Consider the following 23465-nt stretch of genomic DNA (forward strand, 5'->3'; position numbering starts at 1 on the left):
ATATGACTCCTGCCAGACTGCACTCTTTTCTCCCAGGGGTCTCCCCATTGTGCTGGCGTAGTTGTGGTGAAGTGGGGAATATTCTGCATATATTCTGGTCATGTCCCAAAATCCAACAAACATGGACGGAAGTGTTCACCTTAATACACAAGATCCTAGAAATCACTGTCCCACATGACCCAGTATATATATTGTTAGGCAAGCCAATAGCCAATATTCCCCGAAAAAAAGCTAGAGTACTAGCCCAAATGTTAAATGCTACACGGTGTACAATTGCCAAAAATTAGAAACAACCTGCCCCCCCATCCTTAAACCAAATAAATAATAAAATTTGGCATATAGTTTATATGGAAAAACTCTTAGCCTATCTGAACGGCTCTACCTCGCGATTTTCTGAGATTTGGGCCCCATGGATTCGCCATGCAGGTATATCCCCATATATAGATTAGAATATTTGGAACAGAGTGATCATGTGGTAACTAAATTGTTGTGTACAATGCTATATTTTTACAAATGCTTCCCCTCCCCCACCTTCCTGCCTCCCCCCTCTTTTATCTGTTATATGTTTTGTTAATTCTTATTTTGTATGAAAAAAATGCTCAATAAAAATTTAAGTAATAAAAAAAAAAATGTAATGGTCTTTAGCAAAATTACACATAATCATTTTGAAATAGACCAAATTGGCTTATGTGATTGGTTAATATCTCAGTTCTAAAATACTTACCAAGATAGCTATAAGCGGGCATTTCCTCCACAACTTTAATTCTTGTTGCACCAGCTGGTATCACCAATGCTTCTACATAGCCTGCGTGCATGAATAACATATTTTATTTAATTCTATTATTTATTGATACAGTTAATGATAACCTACATTAGTTTTGTATACTAAAATTCTCAATAGGAACTCCGTAAACACTTGCAGCTACACAAATTGCTACAGAAGTTACACAAGAATTTATGCAGAGTACTGCACATCATGTAACTATCACTGCAGTTCTGATGCAATTACTCATATAAATCACCCAGAGCTGGGAAACAGATTTTAAAATTAGCTCTGCCAACCCTATATTGATTATATCAACTGTAGAAGCAGTTTTTCAAATAAATTGACTTCATCCAAAGAAAATGGGCCGTTCCTAAACGGATGGAACAAAGTTACTTTGTGCTGTACTGTAATTCAGGGGTGCAGAAACTAGGGGATTTTTTTGGGGGGGGGTGCAGAGGACCCCCGCTCTTCCCCTAGACATTTCAATGAAATGCCAGGAACTGCGCGAGGCCTCTGCAAACCTCTAGTTAACGAGAGTCAGCCGGCTTCAGGACGCGTGACCATGGCAACGCGGTCTCACATGATGCTGCGGGGTCATGTGACGTGACGACACACGACCCCATGGCGTCATTTGATGCCGGACCGAGGAAAGGAGGGTGTGAGAACGGAGGAGAGCAGGCAGGGGGGGCGCAGCAAGAAAAGTTTACGCACCCCTGCACTAATTGATAAGAATGTTTAGTACTTTACACCGTGTAATGGCTTACCTCTGAGATGAGATGGGAATGTTTCCAATTTTTTTGGACTAGTCAATAAAATAGTACTGTTCATATAACTTTTCAGTAGTAACATTTGAGTCTGTCAGTTAGTAAACAAAAATACATTATATTCAGTTAGCCTTGCTTTGATTACAACAGCCACCAATTTAACCTAAAAAATCATCAAAATATTCTAAGTATTCCACTTTGCCACATTCTTTATTTTACTGCCATTTTTCTACTAAATTCCATTCAGCTGTTTTACTTAGGTAATGGTGTTTCCCCCACCCGATGGGAGATTCTGCCATTACAGCGTGTGTGGTGCATGCTACCTGTTGATAAGCAGGAGGGCTGAATCATCAGCCGATGTTTGTGGGGACACAGGACAGGTTTCTGTGGTACATGCCCAGCATAGATTTCTAATGGTACAGCGCCTCCATCTGCCACAGGCTCCAGATGTATGGAGGCGATCTCCTATGATAGAAACAATCCCATCTCCCAGTAAGATCACACACCAGGCAGAAGGTATAATAACAGGAACGGTTTATTCTGTTCAGCTCAATGCAGTAACAGCAGGCCTCTGACCTATGCAGTCTCTGGTGGTTTATCCAGCTGTAGGATGGTCCCTGGACCTGCACTTCTGGTTAAGGGCCCCTGCAGTAGTCCTTGCTCTTTCCTGGTCCTCTGTCAGTATCAGGGGAAAGGTGCACACTCACTCTCCCCCGAGGGGAAGAGGAACAGGGAAGGCCAGTCTTCAGGCAACATGTGTGTGACCTGACTCTCACAAGTGGGGAGAGGCACTGACTAAATTTGGGCGGCAATCCCATCAGGTACAGCCTGGAAGAGGGCACCAGGTCTGACCCAGGATTGGGGGAACCCAGGCCTGTTTCCACCTCCTCCCTCATCACTCAAGGGGACTGCTGGGTGTGGGGAAATCCCATCATAAGTACTAGCAGGCCTGCTCTTACCAGGGCTTACTGCCAGGGAGGGCAGACTGGTAGGCAAGAACCAGTCCTGGCTACACTCTCCCTCTGGTGGAAACTCCCATGTCCACACTGGGACTGAAATTTGCAGGTACCATCCTTCAGATGCATAACCTAAACAGAACAGGAAAATCAATAACCATGGTGAAAATCACAATGCAAAAAGATACATACTTTTCTGTATTACAGTGCATATAACTTGATTACATTACAGCATTCCATAGAAAACCCAGGTCCCTCCCAACATGGAGAACCTAATTACTCAGTAGTAATGCTCCAGGTCTGGTTTGCTGACAAGTGCCCCAGAACTATCAGGCAAAGTTACAGAAAATACCCTCTTAAGGGGGTCTGTCCAAGTCATACTCCACCTTATCAAAGGCTTGTTCATAGCGATACTCCATGTAGCACACTGAGCACCCGCACCCAGGTACTACTCTAATTATAGACACCACCCGTCTGGGAGAGTTATACCCTGAAGACTCATCGGATGACATTCCCAATATGTCATCATCCTCCCATTCGCTATCCCAATTCTTATCGGAATCCTCAGAATCCCAATTCCCCTTGTTACTATCTGAATCCCAATTTTCCGTTATGATACCCCGACCAGGTATACCTTCCCTAAACTTGAAGGCCCTAGTAGAGGATCCCCCTATTTCCTTATCAGAACTATACTCAAACTCAATTTCCCTACCTGGTTGCTGAAAATAAAGAGCTGATCGCAGGCGATTCCGAGCACATCTAGCAGAGCTCTGAGACTCAAGGAGTGGCGAAAGGGGAGTGCGGAGAGTACTAGCCATAGGATTGGAGGCCTTAAAGTCTCGGTCAGTCCTTGGTGTAACACCCACCCTGACTAGATACCAGGGCTATATCGACTATGTAAGGCTCCGCATCTGGCCTTGGCTTGGGGCTCAGTGAAGGGTCAGCGCCGACGGCCAAGTGTTCCGGAGTAAGTGTCTTAGTGCCCACCACCGTCTTTGTGCGTTACATGCGTAACCGCATAGAGTCAAAAAACGTTCCACGCCATCGCTGGTTGCAGCGGTACACACCAGAGCGGGAAATGGCCTTTCCTCGTCCGCCTCAGCGGTCGCCTCTCTGTTGACATCAGCCAATCTCGCGGGTTTCAGATAGAGATGAATGGTCTACACCGAAAGTGCAGACATCTGGTCTTTGGAGGGGCAGGTTGTCGTTGTCCTCCGTGTGGAGATCGCTGTTGTCTGGGGCTTTCACACCAAAAGTCTTCATCAGTTCCTGCTGAGAGTAAGTAGGTGGATTCTCACCACTCCGCTGATTTTCCGGACCCCTGGGACTTGCTGATTGGGATGCTGGTTTGCCAACCAGGCTGCTAAGAACCGCCATGAATGGGACGCTCTGCCGCCGCATAGGTCGCACCATCACTGTCATCAGGACTGGACTGCATCACCGTTTGATTTTGCAGGTACTGGTTTCATCTTTGGTGGGGTCCATAGGGGTACATGCCGGCTGGTGAAGGACCACAGACGACAGATCACTGCTCGGGCTCAGGTTCCTCTGTGAGAACCGGGTCTGGAACCATCTTGAACCGCTCTTCGATCATCAGGGTACTCTGACCCCCTGAAGCATCCATTGGGGCCCACGGGCCCACTGGAACCTCCATTGCTAAGGTAGTTGGGTTAGCAGCATCGACCCCCAAGGTATTGGGGTCAGTTACATCCTTCTCTGCTAAAGCCATAGGCCGCAGCAGCGTCGGCTTCAGAAACCGAGCTCCGCATTTGCACATGTGGCGCCCCACACTAGGTCATCACCTGGAAAGTTGCACTTGGGGCAGAAGCATTTGAGGTACCTCTTCCCTTCCACCTTCACTACCAGGAGGCCTCCCGGTAGACGGTAGTGCGCAAAATCAATTTCACTGGCCATGATCAGGTCTCTATGTAGGCACGGACACAGGAGTATTGGTAAATTAGCTCCTCTCTCTTGCCAGGCTCCGAAGAACTGAGGGTGCGGTTGGTCACATTCGACTCCCCCCTTGTCTTTAGTCATTTGGTATTGGCTGTCACAGTGCCCCTGCCTCCGGTGGAGATTAGAGGGGGAACACACTGGAATGGGGCGTGACCCTGACTCCTTTCTGAGCCAGTCACATCGCTTGGGTGGGGTCCTGGCTTTCGCGCCAGACCCTTACAGAACTTTGCAAAAAGGTGTGCAATTTTCCTGCAAGCCTCCCACGCAGTTCCCAATCTTGGCGGGAACCACCATTTTAGATAATGCGACTCATGTGGTGTATTCCAGGGCAAGGGAAACTCCATTTTGAGCACAGTTCTTTCCCCGACCACGCGGGAATCGCGATTCCGGAAGGAAACTGTTCCTTGTAGGCCTCTGCAGGACATGGTTAGCTGTCTACCGAGAGTATGTTATAACCCATGCTAGCAAAGCTCCCTCTGATATTCTGCACTCGTTCACGGTCCATAACAAGTACTCTGTGGTTTACTGTCTGGCGACAGCTAGTAGTACTCTGGGCGTTCTTCCAGCAGAGGGGTATAGGCACCTAGTACATCAGACACCCCTCTTAAGACACTCCCTAATAGTACTTTATGCCGCCCTGCTGCGGCACTAGCATCGCAGACCCTCTCCAAGGGTTCTTGGGACACGTTAAACAGAACACCCCCTATATGCATCATAGACCTACCAGTCCTCATGGCGACTCAGACCCAGCAATAGCTTCTCTGTCTCCACACAGTACACCTTATGGACACTACACGTAGCCTCACTTTCTCATCCGTACTTGCTCTGAAAGCGTACCTGATAACTTCCAGTCTTGCGTCACTGAAAACCTGTCCTGTTGAGCAGTATCTCAGCAGCACCTCCAAATATAACGGTGTTTCCCCCACCCGATGGGAGATTCTGCCATTACAGCGTGTGTGGTGCATGCTACAGTACTTGTTGGTAAGCAGGAGGGCTGAGTCGTCCGCCGATGTTTGTGGGGACACAGGACAGGTTTCTGGGTACATACCCAGCATAGATCTCTAGTGGTACAGCGCCTCCATCTGCCGCAGGCTCCAGATGTATGGAGGCGATCTCCCAAGATAGAAACAATCCCCTCTCCTTCCCCAGTAAGATCACACACCAGGCAGGAGATATAATTTATTTTCTTCTGGGGGAGGAGAAGCGCTGGTGTGCTCAGTGGTATATGTAAATAAAATAAAAGCAAATATAGTGCAGATGGTTGATACTGGTTATATATCACTCTGTAAGCTTTAAGTAGTTGCACTCAAAAAAGTTCTTGTAATAGTAAGTATGTCAGAGATTCTTCTCTCCCTGACTGGAGCCCTTGTGATGAATAAACGCAATAGGTCTCAGGATACCCCTCAGTTTGTGTATAAGGTCAACATGAAAAAGAAAAAAGTCACAATAGTGCATACTATTTGACCAAATATATTCAGTGTAATATATCAAGAGCAGTTACACTCACATTTCCAATAAATTAAACAGGCGTTGGAGAGAACCGCCGAACATAGAAGGACCCCATCGGTATACAGCTTCTTCGCGTCTCACTTGCGTCTCACCCTCTGGTTTCCGCATGCGTCACTTCCGTGGCAGCGTCACAGGTAAGAGCGGAAGCGCGTCCTGCCTCAGAAATCAACTCCGATTGCCAGTCCTTCAGCCCTCCGGTTCTCCAGCAAAGCTAACTCAATGCGTTTTGCTGATGCTTCGTCAGGAGTTGTCTGGAACGGTTTATTCTATTCAGTTCAATGCAGTCACGGCAGGCCTCTGCTCTATGCATTCTCTTGTGGTATATTCAGCTGTTGGATAGTCCCTGGACCTGCACTATGGGTCAAGGGCCCCCGCAGCAGTCTTTGCTCTTCCCTGATCCTGTATCAGGATCAGGGGAAAGGTGCACACTCACTCTCCCCCGAGGGGATGCGGAACAGGGAAGCTCAGTCTTCAGGCAACCTGTGTTTACACAGTGGGGAGAGGCACTGACTAAATTTGGGCGGCAATCCCCTTAAGTACAGCCAGGAGGAGGGAACCTTCCCCGTCAATCAAGGGCACTGCTGGGAGTGGGAAAAACCCATAATAAGTACTGGCAGGCCTGCTCTTACCAGGGCTTACTGCCAGGGAGGGCAGACTGGTAGCCAAGAACCAGTCCTGGCTACACTTATCAAAAAAACATCTGTCTTACTGCACATCCTTTTTTTCTCTTTGAAAACAACTGACATTGCAATAAATGTTGGAAAATAAAATAGCTTAAAGGCGACATATATGCACTTTTTTTTATATTTTAGTGTAAAACTTTTTATTTTGTAGTAACACTGTAAAAATGTATGTAACCCTTTTATCATACCCTCCCCTAAGTGAGATTGAGGGTACACTCCTTCTCGGTACGCTACTTTCAGGTGGTTTTGGTGCTGTTCCCTGCTGGCAACAGGAGGGCTGAGGGCTCCACGGTGGTGTGGGGAGAGCCAGGACAGGGAACAGGAGGGACAGATTACCTTGATATCTCTTGATGGTGCACAGCGCCTCCAGCCAGCAAGGATCCGCTGTAGATCTTCAGGGGGAGGACCCCCACTGATACTCCTTCAGCCAGAGACAGGAACTCACACACAGCAATGTCTTTTCTATATTTATTCATAGACAGCTCCAGTACAGAGAATGCAGTCTTCCATGATCTCTGATAGCATATATTCTCCCTAGACCAGATCCCTGTCTAGATAGCATATTTCCCTTCCCATCCCAGCATGGGAGGAGAGGGGGGAGACTTTCTCTGTCCTAGCTAGTTCTTCTTCTTCTTCTCCAAACTCAACTGACAATTTAGAAGGCTGTCCCAATTTGAACATCCTTGGGGAGTGTCTCTGACTCTGACTGATAGCAAGCAAGAGCTGGATACAGATTGGCCCAAACACATAAGGGGGCGTTCCAACCATTATCTACCCCTCAGATTGATACCCTCAGAGTTGCTAAGCCTTCCCTTGAATACTGACACATTATTCAAGGCTGGAATACACACACACAGGCCTAATAAAGGATTTAACCTTACCACTGCCTGCACTAACAGGACTGACAGAGGAAAGGCCCAGAAACAGAAGTAACTGTCTGAAGGCTATGCTACGTGTAGAAAATACATTAAGGATCATATTTTTCTAAGACATAATGGCCAATATTTTATAAGCGTTACACTCAATTAGACACCTTGCAACACAAGAAGGTATGTTACAGAACACTGCCACTAACTAAATATAGCACTGGATGGTGTGGTACCCATACATGTGTTAAGTCACCATGTGTGGCAATGACATTATTAAAATGCAAATCTATAAAATAAGCAGCTACAATAGCAAAGTGGTAATTTTAAGATTACAAGAAACCTGTACTGCTATGAAATAGAACTTAATACTGTACAGGCAGTCCTCGGTTATCCGACACAATGCGTTACTCAAAATGGCGTTGTAAAGCGAAACGTTGTAAAGCGAAACACGTTTTCCCTTAGGAACACTGTTTAAATGAAAGGTTCCGTTCCTGAAGGCATTTTTAACACTAAAATACATCAAATATTTTATGCAGGCAATAAGATATGCAGCATACACATAAATAATATAGTGTATATACTGTATTATACATAATACAGTATAACATAATAAATAATATATTATATAGTATAATATTATATAGTATAATATTATATATATACGCTCTTACGACGCTTTGCAACGTTGTTTATGTGAATGTGTATATATATATACACACACATACACAACTTTGCAAAGCGTCGTAAGAGCATTGGATAAGCCATTTTGGCATTGTAAAAATGAATTTAGGTATGCATTGCATAGCGTTGGATAAGCCATTCGTTGTAAAGTGAAGCGTTGTAAAAGGAGGACTGCCTGTATGCTGTAATTGCTGTATAAAAAGAGCTTTATGTATGGACTTGTTACAGCTGATTAGCTCGATAGCTGTGCTAAATATATCTTCAAGTGTTGCATTCATGGTACATGAAAATATAATTTACCTGCTCCTCTGGTGTGATTGAAATCACCCTTAATGATTTTGCATGATTTCCCATTGCCATTACATACACCACAGTGATCTTCTCTTGCTAGTGATCCCAATATTCCATCACAGCCAACTTTCTGTTAAAAAAGGGGGAAAAAACAATATCATCATATTGATAATTTGACAGTAACAAATACATCTGGTTACTACTATTCTATTAATTTGTACTAACCAAAAATGGTTGAAGACAGGAAATATATTCTGCTTTAATTAAGAATTCATTCCCAAATGCATTTATAGGTAAGTTGATAATGTAATGCAGTCAAAGTCATTTACAAAACATAATTATGAAGCAGTTATTGATATATTTTGTTTTGATTTGACTTCATTGATTTCTTAGCCATCAATAGAGACCAACATATTCCACACCTTCCACAACTGTTTCTCAGAAATGGTAAATGGAAGGAAAATAACAATCGCAATGTTAATGAGTCTATGAGCGCAGATCCCTATTTTAACGCCACACAATACTATTTACTTATCAACTTTTAGGTTAATCTGAAAACATTGCCCATCTCAATCATGGCGACCCCATTGTGGGGAGTATTTGATCTTAGATACAGCCTGCCTTCAAATAGTCTGACTACTCGGTAGCATTCAGAGAACCATTAGTACCTGCTAGTAGTCAGGCAAAGAAGAATATGACTTTGTAATAGTTTTGGATTAATAGCCAAGCCAATATAAAATATTTAAGTGTGAAACTTTATCATTCATGTTGGCAAAGTGCACCTGCAAAGTAAAAGTTATTAAAACACATGTATTGTATGCAAAAAGCTGGACGAAATAGTTGGTTTAGAACAATTCTGACATACTGCACATATACAAAATACAGTTGTTGGATGAGATCCTTTGTAAAGTACCCTATGTGGTCCATGCATACATGTTTTGATGCTTTCAATTGCATAAAAACGCCAGTACATGATAACGCAGGAGACAGAAATAAATGAAATAAAGCACACGCAAATAAATAAACTTATCACAGGTGCGCATTGATTGCCAAGTCTACTTCTCGCTTTCAACAGCGGCCATACAAAGGTTGTTTTTCACTGCAGTACATGTACCGTATGAAACATTGATAGTTTGTAGATGTGTTGGAATTAAGGCTTCCAAACCTAAAGGTCATATATGCAAATATACTGTACAGTATGCTGTGTTCATTTTACAATTCACAACACATTTTAGTCAAAAATTAGAGAAATGTCTTAAATATTATCTTCAGAAAAGTTCCATAAATAACATTAATAGAATTACAGTTACATAATCATTTTGACTGAAATGAAAACTAGGTGCCTATTTTGGCCAGCATTTCAGTTCTTGTTTTGTCCTATTTTAACGGTGTTGAGAACTAAGTGCCATGCTCAGCAGATGTGGGAGACAGTCAATCATTACTAAGAATAGATCATGCAAATCATGGACATGTTCACTGCCATTTTTCTCCTTCTCCTCCTCCTAGAAAAGGCATTAACTGTGACTGTCAGCGATCTGAGTCAGATGCACAGATATTGAGCAACTCTGTATTCAAGCTACTAAAAGGAAAAGCTGCAGATGATTTATCTCCATGTGAGGCTTTTCTTTTTCAAAAGGTACAGTTTAGCGTTCACAGTCTACTGCAAGACTTTAGCTGCATGTAGCCACAACTCTACATACTGCAATACATTTTGCTAGACCAACATGAGAGTTCTTCATAAATGAACCAGTGTATAAAGCCACCCTAAATACAAAAAGGAGGTCCGAGTCTTGGATGGAAGCAAGCTTACATATATATATAATGTTTCTGTGAAAACCGAAGGGCACACAAGTATATGAGTAAATCTGAAGGATTTTACAGGATAAGACATATGCAAAATTGATACTATAAATACATATACAGCTGTGTCTGTTCACACCAAACAGACCCTAAAGAATTGGAATGGATCCCAATATGTGGTCTGTTCCTGTGCAGACCTTTTAGGCATTTATAGTAGGTATTGTAGATACTGAAGGAAATATAGTTGTAAATGTACAAAGCTCAATAAAATGTAGACTTTTATGTTAGATGAGGGTACTGTACAAAAATTGGCATCATGCATTACAATTTTCACAACTCATTCCTATCAATATATATTTTTTAAGCCTAATTCACTATTTCTGACATTTAACCAAGCCTCTATGTAAGTATGTATACTGTGTCTTCATATTTATAGCACCGCCCACGTATATAGCACTTTACAGCAGTAATACACGTGATGTAGAAATAATAGGAATAAGCGCTTCAGACAAAAGTAAATATTAGAAAAAAGGAGTTCCTGCCATAAAGAGCTTACAATCGAAGTATGCCTTTTTGGTCATCCATCCTCCTTCTCCAGGTTTCTTCCTAGTCATATCTACCTTTTCTTTTATTTACAGAGCTTTATCATCATTACTTTTCTACTCTAGCTTAAAAAAAGCTCAGTTATGCTATTTTCTGACATGACGAAGAGGTTAAACAGTAGATCTTAAAACTTGTCTTCAATGTCTTTTGTTAGTTCAGTGTCGGTGATGTTGCCCATGCTATGCTGCTGTTATATGACAGCCATGCTAGTTGTATGCACTATAAATAGAGGTGAACTTAATTACAAAATTCAAATTTGATGCAGAAATTGTATTTTATGCATTGTCGAATATTTGCAAAATTGTGGAAGTTGGAAAAAAGAAACACCAGAAGTTTTAAAAACATGTACAGTACATACTCGAAAATGCAAAACAATTATTTAAGTTCACATATTCGCAAAAAAGAATTTGTGATAATTAGCAAACTATTGCACATTCTCCAAAAAAAAAAGCATAACAAATGCACTCCCTATTTAGGATTTTCTTTTCTTCTGAAATTTAAATATAAACCTGTGAATCAAAGTTTGCCCATCTCCAGTTGTATTTGTGCACATACTGTAAGTAAAGTACCAATTGTGGAATAGAAAACAAAATAACAAAATGACGCTTTACTAGGAGGAATTGCATCTTACATAGTAACAGCTGTAGAAAAGGATTGTGTAAAAAAAGAAGTGTGATTTAATATATTTTGTTTTTAATTGATGTTGCTGTAATTCCATTCCCTTTACTTCCTTTTTCACAACGTACTACTTGCAGCATATAAAAGAATTTTAGTAGTATAATAGAAAGCAACCCCCCAGCCATGGGCGGGGGGTCTCATGATCGGGGGGGGGGGGTGGGCTTCTCCTCGCTGGCCCACCGCCACCCCTCCCTCCCCAGCACAGGGGAGGAGGCAACCAAGGGCCTTCTTAAGGCCAGGCTGGCGGGCAGCACGGCCTCTTTGCTGCCCGCCAGACGGTATATGTGGGGACAAGCGGGGGGAGAGGGAAACCGCCTGGCAACCTCCCTGGTCATGATTTAACCCTGTTTCGCAATTCCTGACGTAGCACCAGAGGTGGCTCATCTGTATGATAATATCAAAACAATCAGACCACAGAATGGCAAGACAGGAAAGTTATTTTTCTTTTGTAAAACATAGCAACAATGACAATATTATACAGTAACAGTGAGGGAAAATATAATGACAAAATATCTAGGATTTGTAATCTTGAAAATTAACATAAGATGAGGATTTCCCTGATATCGTTCACCTCCCTCCCGCTGATATTCCCATACCAATAAACACATGAAAAGGTGCTGGAGTAAAATGGCCACAGCTTGTTTATTATTAACACAATGTTAATATTCCCCAAACCAACCGTGACTTGTGACCCACGGTGTTGACCGGATAGCAAATAACGGGAACGTATTCCCATTATGACACCTGCAGGTCCATAATCAAAAACACAGGGGGAAAAAAATCGGCCCCCAAATGACCATAAACAAACCACATAAACGCCACAGGACCCAGTCTGGCACCACTGAAACCGACCCGCAATCTGTGACAAAAGACAACATTATTATACAGCCATATAACATGAGAACAAGTTCATTATGAAATAATAATATCTTAGACGTGTTTATTATTATTTTTTTTGCGTCTTGTACATGTCCTTTTTTTTTTCTTTACATTTTTTTAAAAAAGATGCAAATACAGGTTAGTAACAATAAGGGAGGGTGGGAAGACCGCCTACCCTCTCAGGCCTCTTATAAACCCCTTATAAACTTAGAAATAACCCCCAACTCTTTCGCACTGGCCCAGGAGTTAACCCTGAGAAGCCCAACAGGGAGGGGGGGGGGAGGAAGCCCCCCCCCCCTCTCCCCCTCAGGGTCATGGCGCCGAAGGCTCCAGGGCTCCCTTTCTGATATTATCAAGGAAGGATTTGAAAGAAAACAGATTGACCCAGTGATTTAGTTAAGATCCTTAATGGATTTACATGCAGTATTTCAAAATCCTGCTCAGACTTTCGTCGTGGACAAAAAAATTATAGGGAGGGAAACATTTGATTGCAACTGATTTGGGCATACGTACATTGTGAAGTTTTATGAAGGAACAAGGTGGTAAATCATTGCTTTACTAATTGCAAACAACATACTCTACAGTAAAAAGAAATAAGAATGCCTCATTACAAGAAGTCATATAGCTTTTCCTACAAGCATGTCTTGAGGGATATTATTTGTTCCTTATGATCTTTCATAAAAATGATTCTTGGAGCATGTAAAAAAATTATATCTGAGAACATCAACTCACACACTAGAGTACTTGGCTTTTACTCACAAAACGTTAAGTAGATAGTTGGAATAATAATTTTATAATAAATCCCACAAGTGTTAGGTGGGAAAAACAAGTAATACGCAAACATATTTTTATTATACTCTTTCTTTCCTAGGCGAACAGCTTATTTGAGCTAAAAAAAAAACCTGAGTGCTGAGGTTTTGTTTTACACATACCCTTGCAAAGTTTGTATTTTACTTTACTATTACACATATGTACAGTATGTAGTCAACATTACTGTTCCTGTTGATAGCTTCCATGATATTTCCAGATTTGGCATGTCAAATAGTGAATAGACAATAGTAATGTGCATTATCAAAATGTCAATGTTGCATCTTTAAACACAACATTTGTGCAACTTGAATGTTCAAGCGGTGCAATAACGTTGGCTACATCTGTACATGAATAAGGTAAGGAACTTATTTTAATCTTCAGCTCATTATCTTAAATGCAATATTTTAGTTAGTTACCAAATCTACACAGGAGCAATTGATTGATAAACTCCAAAATTAGGCCAAGATGCAGTAAATTCAATTAAATAAGGCAACATAACTTGACATTATCTAAAACAGGAACGTATGTTATGTTCCCTGAATTAATGCAGTATCCACAAATCTAATAATATGCTAAATTAATGCCCGTACTAAGTCATTCGAAAAGGTCACATATTGTAGAATTATAATTGAAGTTATGTCTGTCTTGGCATTACTCCAATCAAGACCCTGAAAATGACTTTTGCTGGTTGAGATAGAGAGGCAAATAAGACTGTTCTTTAAATTATCTGTGGTGTTACACCTATCCAGACACTGGAAAAGTAAATATTTTAGGGCCTGGATAGTAATAACACCAAGTTTAAGTATAACTTATGTAGCGGTCATGTAAAATGGCTACAGTCATCTCTCCTGCTGACAGTAAGGCCTGGTAAGTTGTGGGCATGCCAGCAGTAATTATGGAGGTTTGCCCTCACACCCTGGTGGGGTGCCCTGTGTATGGATGGGAGTAGTCACATGCTCTGACTCCATGGTTAGTGATGTCAGAGATGTGTCAGCTTCCAGAGTATACATAAGGCACAGCACTGAGTCTAAAGTTAGTTCTGCCAGAGATCTGCGTCCAGTTCTGCTGGAGTTCAAGTTCAAGTACTAGCCTGAGTTGATAAGAGTTCTAGTTATGTTATAGTAACTGAAGAGGAGACTGTGTCCAGGGACCTGGCACAGGGCAGTGATCCCTGCGGGGATAGGGAATCCCTATCTAAGGAGAGATACACCTTTTAAAGGGAGGCACTGACTGCAGAATGAGTGGCTAAGAATATACTGCGAGGGGCAGCTAGCCCACATCACCCAATAAAGATGTTCTCATTCACAAACCCTCTCGTGTACCTGTGTGGAGTGAATGTACAGAGAGGAGCACCACGGAGGAGTTCCTCAACAGAATCATCCCCTTGCGGACGCAGGGACCCTGATGAGGTGGAGGCGCTGCACTGGAACTAGGTGAGACTCAGCACACTACCTCAGCTGCCTGTCTGGACGGGTCCTCCCCACACACCATCATGCGGGAGACTCAGGAGTCCTGTTGCCAACAGGTGCACCACCAGACACTACCACACTGTAATGGGGGCCGGTTAGACCACAGGGGCCAATGTGAGATTGGGTGGGTCAGGCCGGTTCAGAAATACCGTTACATTTGGAGGCGAGCTGCTGAGATCAGATCTTTCATCAGGACAGGCTCTAGCTAGGCACACTGGGAAACAGGGAGAGAGTCTGCTGCCACTCTGTGCTGCGTAGGGATGGACCTAGGGGTGGTCAAGGGGCTGACGGGATATTGTCAGTTCGCAGGGACAACCTAGGGGCCTGAAAGGAGTGAGGGGTTTGGAGCCGGGCTATAGCTGACCGAGTCACCTTGAGGCAGTGCTAGTTGGTAGGACGCCAGAAGGGATAGCCTGTTAACTTGGTCAGGAATCCTGGAGAGGGTCTGCGCTAGGCTGACCAAGAGAGGTAGACGCCCCAAGTACTGCATGGCAGAGCCAGAGTACCTAGCCCATTCCAGACACTTACCATAGGGAGCACAGACTGGGAGGAAGGAGTCACAGCAGACACTGAGAGAGTGAGCCTAGCCTGAGGTAGTGCAACATGAGTCCAGCCTAGATCAGGTACACATGTGGTGGTGCATCTGAGCAATCTTTATTGTACTGATGTGGAGGCTGCCCCGCAGAGCGGAGTCCCATGTACGATAACTGTTACGAGAGAATGGAGGATCCGCGTAGTGCGGAGAACACAAAATGGCGACCAGAGGCTGATGGGGAAGGCACCCGTGGCGTGCGCCCCACTGAAGAGCAAACTGTCGCCGAATTATCGTTAACCAGCCTGCTCTGGAGCGGAGCGAAGGCCGTGGCTGCCCCGTTTTTATCCTGTTTGGGACACCGAGGGGCCACCCTTGAAGAGTGTGAGGAAATTGTAATAATTGGGGGAGAACCCCGCGAGGAGAGTAAACAAACTGACTTTTTGGGCTTAAAAGCCAACCAAAATGGCGGTTCCCGCTTGCTAGGGAAACCGCATGGGACAGTCACAGAGGAAATGGCTGATGCAGAACTTGCCAAGAGCTGGCCGGGAATGGCGCGAACAGCAGAGCCCCGCCCTGATGGGGGGCATGGCGCGAAAGCTATGGCTGCGAAAGCTATGGCTGCGCCTTCATGGACAGTGACTCACTCGGCCCCTGTGCTGAGTCAACCGCTTAGTCTATGGGACCCTCCCCTGATTTCCACCAGGGGGAGTGACTTTCAACTATGGCCTGTGGGAATGCACCCACTGGGCCCAGGGACTGATATCCAGACGGCGCCAGTACAAAAAGTAGTTCCGGCCGCGGAAATGATTTGCAAGAAAGAGGGATATTTTGCACGCAAAGCTGCTGCAAGGAGAAGGCGGGAACTAGCCGCGGGAAAAGAATCCAGCTCTGAGGAGGAAACTGGAGCGAAAACGCAGACCGCGCCCACCAGGACTGAGAGAGGCGCGGCCTTAATTAAGGGGCATGATATTCCCCTGTGGGACCCGCCCATAATTGCAACCCCTGGGGGCGGGTTCCAGCTATGTCAGCGGAAGGAGGAGCCGAAGCAGGAAGTGGCTGGCCCAGAAGTTTCTACCGGTCAGTCACGAGGAACCACTGACCTGGAGAGACCCACACTGAAAGTAGTCCCCACAAAGAGAATGGCCTGCCCCTCCGCTGTGGGAACTATGGTCTCCACCCAGCCCTACTCAGTACCCGGCGGGCTACTAGTAGTAAGGGTGGCTAACACTGAGACGGTGGTCGGGCTCTGCCTACAATGCGGGCTGCCCGGAGGCACGGTCAACACGGCGGCACGTTGCTCACATTGCGGGGCGGGCTTGGCGGAATGTACTGTAGTCATTTTTGGTTATACACCATGGAAATGTACGTGAAGTTAATCTAATTATGTGTTGTATTTCAGTGCTTCCTGGAAAAGGGTATACAAATTTAGGTCCCAGCGAGAACGATGGGATTCACCAGGGGGAGAATGTAGCGGTCATGTAAAATGGCTACAGTCATCTCTCCTGCTGACAGTAAGGCCTGGTAAGTTGTGGGCATGCCAGCAGTAATTATGGAGGTTTGCCCTCACACCCTGGTGGGGTGCCCTGTGTATGGATGGGAGTAGTCACATGCTCTGACTCCATGGTTAGTGATGTCAGAGGTGTGTCAGCTTCCAGAGTAAACATAAGGCACAGCACTGAGTCTAAAGTTAGTTCTGCCAGAGATCTGCGTCCAGTTCTGGCTGGAGTTCAAGTTCAAGTACTAGCCTGAGTTAATAAGAGTTCTAGTTATGTTATAGTAACTGAAGAGGAGACTGTGTCCAGGGACCTGGCACAGGGCAGTGATCCCTGCGGGGATAGGGAATCCCTATCTAAGGAGAGATACACCTTTTAAAGGGAGGCACTGACTGCAGAATGAGTGGCTAAGAATATACTGCGAGGGGCAGCTAGCCCACATCACCCAATAAAGATGTTCTCATTCACAAACCCTCTCGTGTACCTGTGTGGAGTGAATGTACAGAGAGGAGCACCACGGAGGAGTTCCTCAACAGGATCATCCCCTTGCGGACGCAGGGACCCTGATGAGGTGGAGGCGCTGCACTGGAACTAGGTGAGACTCAGCACACTACCTCAGCTGCCTGTCTGGACGGGTCCTCCCCACACACCATCATGCGGGAAACTCAGGAGTCCTGTTGCCAACAGGTGCACCACCAGACACTACCACACTGTAATGGGGGCCGGTTAGACCACAGGGGCCAATGTGAGATTGGGTGGGTCAGGCCGGTTCAGAAATACCGTTACACTTAAATAACATAACATTCCTACGTTAACCTTATTGTATACAAGGCTATTATTAACGTGACTTTAACTTGGGCAGGTTAGTAAAACCACAAGATAAAGAAAGTCGCTATGGATCTTAAAGAAGGTGACAGGTATTGTGAAGAGAAAAAACAAGACATCCTTTGGGTAATAAACATATTGATTTAGAGGAAGGAAGATAGATAACTATAGCAGGTCAGGCAGAAGAGGACAAGCAAATAATCAGATGTGTAAAAGCCCAAGCAGAAGAGAAAGAAGCCCCGAGAGTAAAGAAGGGGGATAAAACCTTTTATAGGTATATAAAAGTGAAAGGAGAAAAATAAAAGGAGAAATAGTAAGACTAAAGATGAGGGTCCTGTTGAAGGACAGAAAGGTATAGCAGACTGCTCAAATAATTATTTGTGCTCATTTTTCACAGCTGGAAGTGAAGGACCGCAGGTAGTAAATAGGAATATAAATGGAAAGGAGGTAGACACCAGACTATTTAAAAAGGAGGAAATCCTAGTGAAACTTTCAAAACTGAAAGTGGACAAGTCAATCTTGCCTGAGGGATAAATCCGATAATAATAAAAGAGCTTAGGTGGGCGCTGTCAACACCATTAACATTACTATTTAACCTGTCACTATTAACAGGTGAAGTTCCAGATGACTGGAAAATATCAAATGTAGTTCCACTTCACTAAAGCAGAAGTAGTTATAAGGCTGTTAACTACATGCCAGTAAGCCTGACGTCCATGGTGGGGAAAATAATAGAAACATTGATGTAACAATGAAAGTCTAACAACTTACAAGATATCGGCAGCATAGATTTATTGGGGAGTGAGCTAAAAGATCAGGGTGAAGCTGTTGATGTAGCTTACCTAGAATTCAGTAAGGCCTTTGACACTGTCCCACATAGAAGATGGATAACCAAGTTGCAATACTTAGTTGAATGCATAATACGCTGGTTGAAGAATTGGCGACATAGAGTTGTAGTAAATGGAGTACATTCAGAAGAAGAGAAAGTTGCCAGTGGAGTATCTCCTCCCGGAGATGGTGTGCTATATTATCTTTATTAGCAACATTATAGTAGGTCTTGGAGGGAAAGTATACCTTTTTGCATACAGTATGACACAAAGATATGCAACAGGGTTGACATTCCATGGGCTAAAAAATTATTAATGCTTTAATTAGATAAGAGGAATGGTCAAAAATGTGTCAACTACAATCTAGTGCCAGAAAGTGCTAAATAATACCTTTGTGTCACAAAATTCCAAAAGCCAAATACAGGATGATTGTCCCTTTATTGTCAACTAATATAGAGTAAAGATGGATTCGGAGTGATTATTTCAGCTGACTTAAAAGTAGGCAAGCCATGTAACAAAGCAATGAAAGCCAGTAGGATGCTGACTTTTACAGGGAGAGGTATAAACAGCAGAAAGGGGGAGGTACTGTAGTAATGCAACTGTATAGATCATTGGTTAAACTTCACCTAGAGTACTGTGTTCAGTTCTAGAAACCATATCACAGAAGGACATTGTGACAGGGTGAATGAACATCACCAGCCATATACCTGGCAAACCTATGTTTAGGCTTGCAGTGCAGCAGTGACGAGGTTAAGTTTCAGTTGAGAAGGACTGCTTAATTAGTTTGACCCCAGCTGCATAATCAAGGTTTTTTAAAACCCCCAGGCTGTACACACATGCAAGCTAGCTGGTCAGGAGACAGGACTGAAATACTGAAGAGATTACTGCTATAAGGTCTGTTTTTCAAAGTACATGTGTGATAACTGTCTGTGTCCTGCATGCTGAAGAGAAGCTGCCTTGTATTCTATGCTGAAGAGAAGCTATTTTGTTTTTGTCTGCTGAATTGAAGCTATTTTGTTTTTGTGTGCTGTATGTTTTTAAGGTTCAATAAATAAGCCTTATCAAGAGAACCCGCGTGTGTGGTTGCATGTACCCTGTAACATATGGTGTCAGAAGTGCCAGGATTTTTAGAGGCCCCTGCAGTTGAAGGGCCACACACACACACACAAAAATGAGAAAAATTGAAGAATTTTTAAAAGAGTTTATGTGCGAGCAGACCAGACAGCAGGGACTGTTAATGCAGGAGAAGACTAAACAGCAGGGACTGTTAATGCAGGAGCAGGCCCAACTACTATTGCAGCAGCAAACCCAGCTCCTAACCCAGCAGCAGGCAGCACAGGATGAGCGGATGGCCAAGCTGCTGACCCAATTCCAGGGGTCTGCCAGTCCAGAACTTGCGAACAAACCCCCGGTCCTCCTGAGGAAAATGGCTCCGAACGAGGTTCCAGAGGCTTTTCTACTGATATTTGAAAGAGTTGCCGAAGCTCAGGGCTGGGCTGTAGATCGCTGGGCAACTGCTTTGGCCCCGTTCCTCATAGGAGAAGCCCAGGCCTCATATCAGGGCCCCCCAGCTGATCAGGCAATGGACTACCAACAAGTAAAAGCCACCATCCTGGATCGCTTAGGTCTGACCCCAGAGACCTACCAGTGCAAAAAAGGTTTGTGAGGCGCTTCTTATAGAGGAAAAATGAGTGATATATTCAATTAAAACCTTTATATAAAAGTAATAAAAGTGCTCTTGTGTGTATAAGTGAATGATATAAAATATAGTGAACGTCGCAGCTCAACCCTCTAAGGAGAAGATCCAATTTCTCCTTTCGTTGATTGTAGAAAGGAGCTTGTGGGGAGCGCAGATGTCACCATATGTGGAAAGTTAAATAATAATATAGTGTAGTATGTTCTACAGAAAAAACAACTCAATGAATCACAGTCGGGGACTCACAATTTCCCAATGAAATAACAGCAGTGGGTATAATCGTGTTGCATTGAAGATTCTCTCAATTGGAAGTACCAGGTCTCAGCAGGATAAGCCCTCAATGACAAAGATGACACACTTAGTGCAACATTGCATGTTCAGTATGTATATATTTTAGGCAATAATTATTGCACTTACATTTTGCACTATGTGCATAGACACATAAAAATAATGATGCGCAGCTCGTGTGTCCACCGCCAGCCCCGCTGCCGAAATCGCGTTGCATCACTTCCGGTTAGCCGGTCACGTCACTTCCGGTTGCGATCGATCGCAGAATTGGAACAAACGGATCAGGGAGGTACTGGATACACTCGTAGACTGCTGCAGTTCCTCTACACGTTTCGCTTGTCTCCAAGCTTTGTCAGGAGTTGTATCTGTTGCATCATACATCTAAATATATATATACCCCTATAGGGTTCTGATTGGATGAGGAGATAATTTTCAGCTTCCCATTGGTTGGGCTATTACACTTGTAATTGGCCAGTGGGCGGGACTAATACTCAATCCATAACAACTAACATATTTAAACAATACATAATATAATAACTTTAATAACATATTTAAAATACAATATTCCATAAAAATACATAAAAATTATATCTAATACCTAATACTAGCTAATACATATATAAACTGGCTAATACATATATAAACTAGTTGCAATACTTCTATGTAACTAGTGGCTGTGTATTAGGGGTATTAACACTCGAATTAACACTTCAATGTGACTAGTGGCTGTGTATTAGGGTACTGACACTCAAATAAATATGGGAAAACGGTAAAGGAGAATGAAGGGGAAAAAAGAGCAAACAATCAAAATCAGTGTTATATTAGAATTATATCAAGTAAATATATATAAAATAAGCAATGCTATTTAAAAAACATATACAAAATAAATTAAAACATATATTAAAATATATATATATCTCAAAGCGTACATAATAATATTCTATAATATATATCTCAAGGAGTACACAATAATATTCTGTAATATTTACATTGGAGCAGTTAGTAAACAGTAAAAACAGGCACACACATAGACTATTTCAAATATCTTAAAACACTATTAAATAAATGATAGACACTATATTAAATAAAAACACCAATCTCTATATCCGCATTCAAACCTGCCGGACTTAAGGTTTTTAAGCGGTGAATCCAAAAGGTTTCTCTTTTTATTAATTCCTTTGCACGATCACCACCTCTCCAATTTGGGGGACATGTTCAATACCTTTAATAATTATATCTTTTGGATTGGATGCGGGAAATAAATTAAAATGCTTTGGAATACTGTGGGCCCTATGCAGAGAGCTGCGAGAAGCTCAATCTCGACAGTTTTTAGCGAAATATGGCTATAGAAATTGAGTAAATGGCGAGATAAGTAAAAAGCGCCATTTTTTTTTTTTTTTAAACTCGCCGCGCGGGTGGCGAGAAGCAATATTTCGCCAGTTTTAAAAAGGGCCGTATGCAGGAAGCCCCGATCACCATCTCGCCGCTGATCGCGCCATTAAAATGGAGAGATATTCTCCAAATAGCTCCGCCAACAAAAGTTGGCAAGAAGCTGGAGCTGAGCGGCGAGAGGGACCATAAAAAAAAAATCATCCCCTTTCCTGGCTCGGATTGATGCCGGGGGGCTCCAGAGCTGATACCCAGGAATATCAGGCAATGAAGGGGTTAACCCACCGTGCCAGCTTTATTGTGGGTAGCGGGGGTGGGTGAAGGGGGTATGTGGCCCTTGGTGTGAGTTTACAGCTTGCGGGGGGGTTGCGGGTGCACTTAACCCCTTCAGGACCATAGCTGTTAATACCGCTACGGTCATGAAGGGGTTAACCCCTCCCGCTAACCCCCCCGCAAGCCCTAAAACACCACAGATGGGGCTAATACCCCCGTTCACCCACCCCCACTACCCACAGTGAAAAATAATCACACACAGCAGCCCCACACTAAATAAATAAATGTAAAACAATAAATAAATAAATTAAATAAATTAATATAATATATATATATATACACAATAATACTGAGTTAAGTTATGGTGAGTAAAAAAGTGACAAAAACCCTCCACAGGAAAGCAAATATGCAAATATAACTGTATGCTCATCTGCATGTCTTAGGCAGGTCTGCAACCCCGCCTTTACAAAAAGTGACACTGTGTGCTCATTTGCATGTCATTTCCCAGAATCCCTTTCTGCAGTGGAAGTGCTGTATGCTGGGTGATAATGGGGAAAGGCGGGGTTGCAGACTTGCCTAAGACATGCAGATGAGCATACAGTTATATTTGCATATATATATATATATATATATATATATATATATATATATATATAACTACAACACCTATAACCCCTACCATACACATATATGCACATCAATGATACTATAGACCGGCGGGGGCCCTCGGATGTTACCCGCCGGTCTGCAGTACCAATTATGTGCCCCCCAAATTAATGAATGAACACATACATACTTTTAAAGAAATAACCCCCCCCCCCCCTAACACATTGAAGTATAGTTATGGCCACAATTACTATTATCCTCAAAGTGATAATAGTGAATGTGTCCATTTTAAATACATTAACAGCAATAAATACATTAAATACATACAGTACTCACCCATGTCCGGCAGCAACGATGAAGGCCATCCTCATCTTCATCCTGCCCATGCCCCCTCCGCTGCAGCAAAACATACACAACAATGAAAACATCCAAAGTAATGTCCCCTAACCCCTTAATCACCTTAGCGGTTATTAACCGCTACAGTCATTAAGGGGTTAACCCACCCTCACCCACCACTCGGGACGCCTACATACCCTCCCACACTAACCCCCCATCCCCGTGAGGCCTAACCACCCTCACCCACTACCCACAAGGGAGGCCTACCCACATACCGTTTGGGAACACCCCCCCAACTCCCACCCCCAGTACCCACAATAAAAACAATACAGTGACCCACAATAAACATCATTATATTTAATAAATACATTACCCAACCTGTGTGCCCCCCCATAAATAAAAGATTTATACTTTTACATACAGGGTTCATAATGCAGCCCCACGCAAGTCCCCGGTGGGCTGGCGGGGCACCTGACAGACCTACAG

General features: G+C 43.4%; 1 protein-coding gene across 2 annotated transcripts in view; it reads right to left on the reverse strand.

The window, feature by feature from the left end:
* ADAMTS19 (ADAM metallopeptidase with thrombospondin type 1 motif 19) overlaps window positions 1-23465 on the reverse strand; it is a 406770-nt gene that overhangs the window by 64238 nt on the left and 319067 nt on the right. For both annotated transcript variants that reach the window (XM_075600164.1, XM_075600173.1), the window contains exons 14-15: window positions 8485-8605; window positions 725-805 (exon numbers count right to left, since the gene is read on the reverse strand). In XM_075600164.1, the coding sequence (XP_075456279.1) occupies window positions 725-805; window positions 8485-8605 (202 nt within the window). The remainder of the gene's footprint in view (window positions 1-724; window positions 806-8484; window positions 8606-23465) is intronic.

The sequence above is a fragment of the Ascaphus truei genome, chromosome 1 (genome assembly GCF_040206685.1).
Source record: "Ascaphus truei isolate aAscTru1 chromosome 1, aAscTru1.hap1, whole genome shotgun sequence".
Classification (NCBI taxonomy): domain Eukaryota; kingdom Metazoa; phylum Chordata; class Amphibia; order Anura; family Ascaphidae; genus Ascaphus; species Ascaphus truei.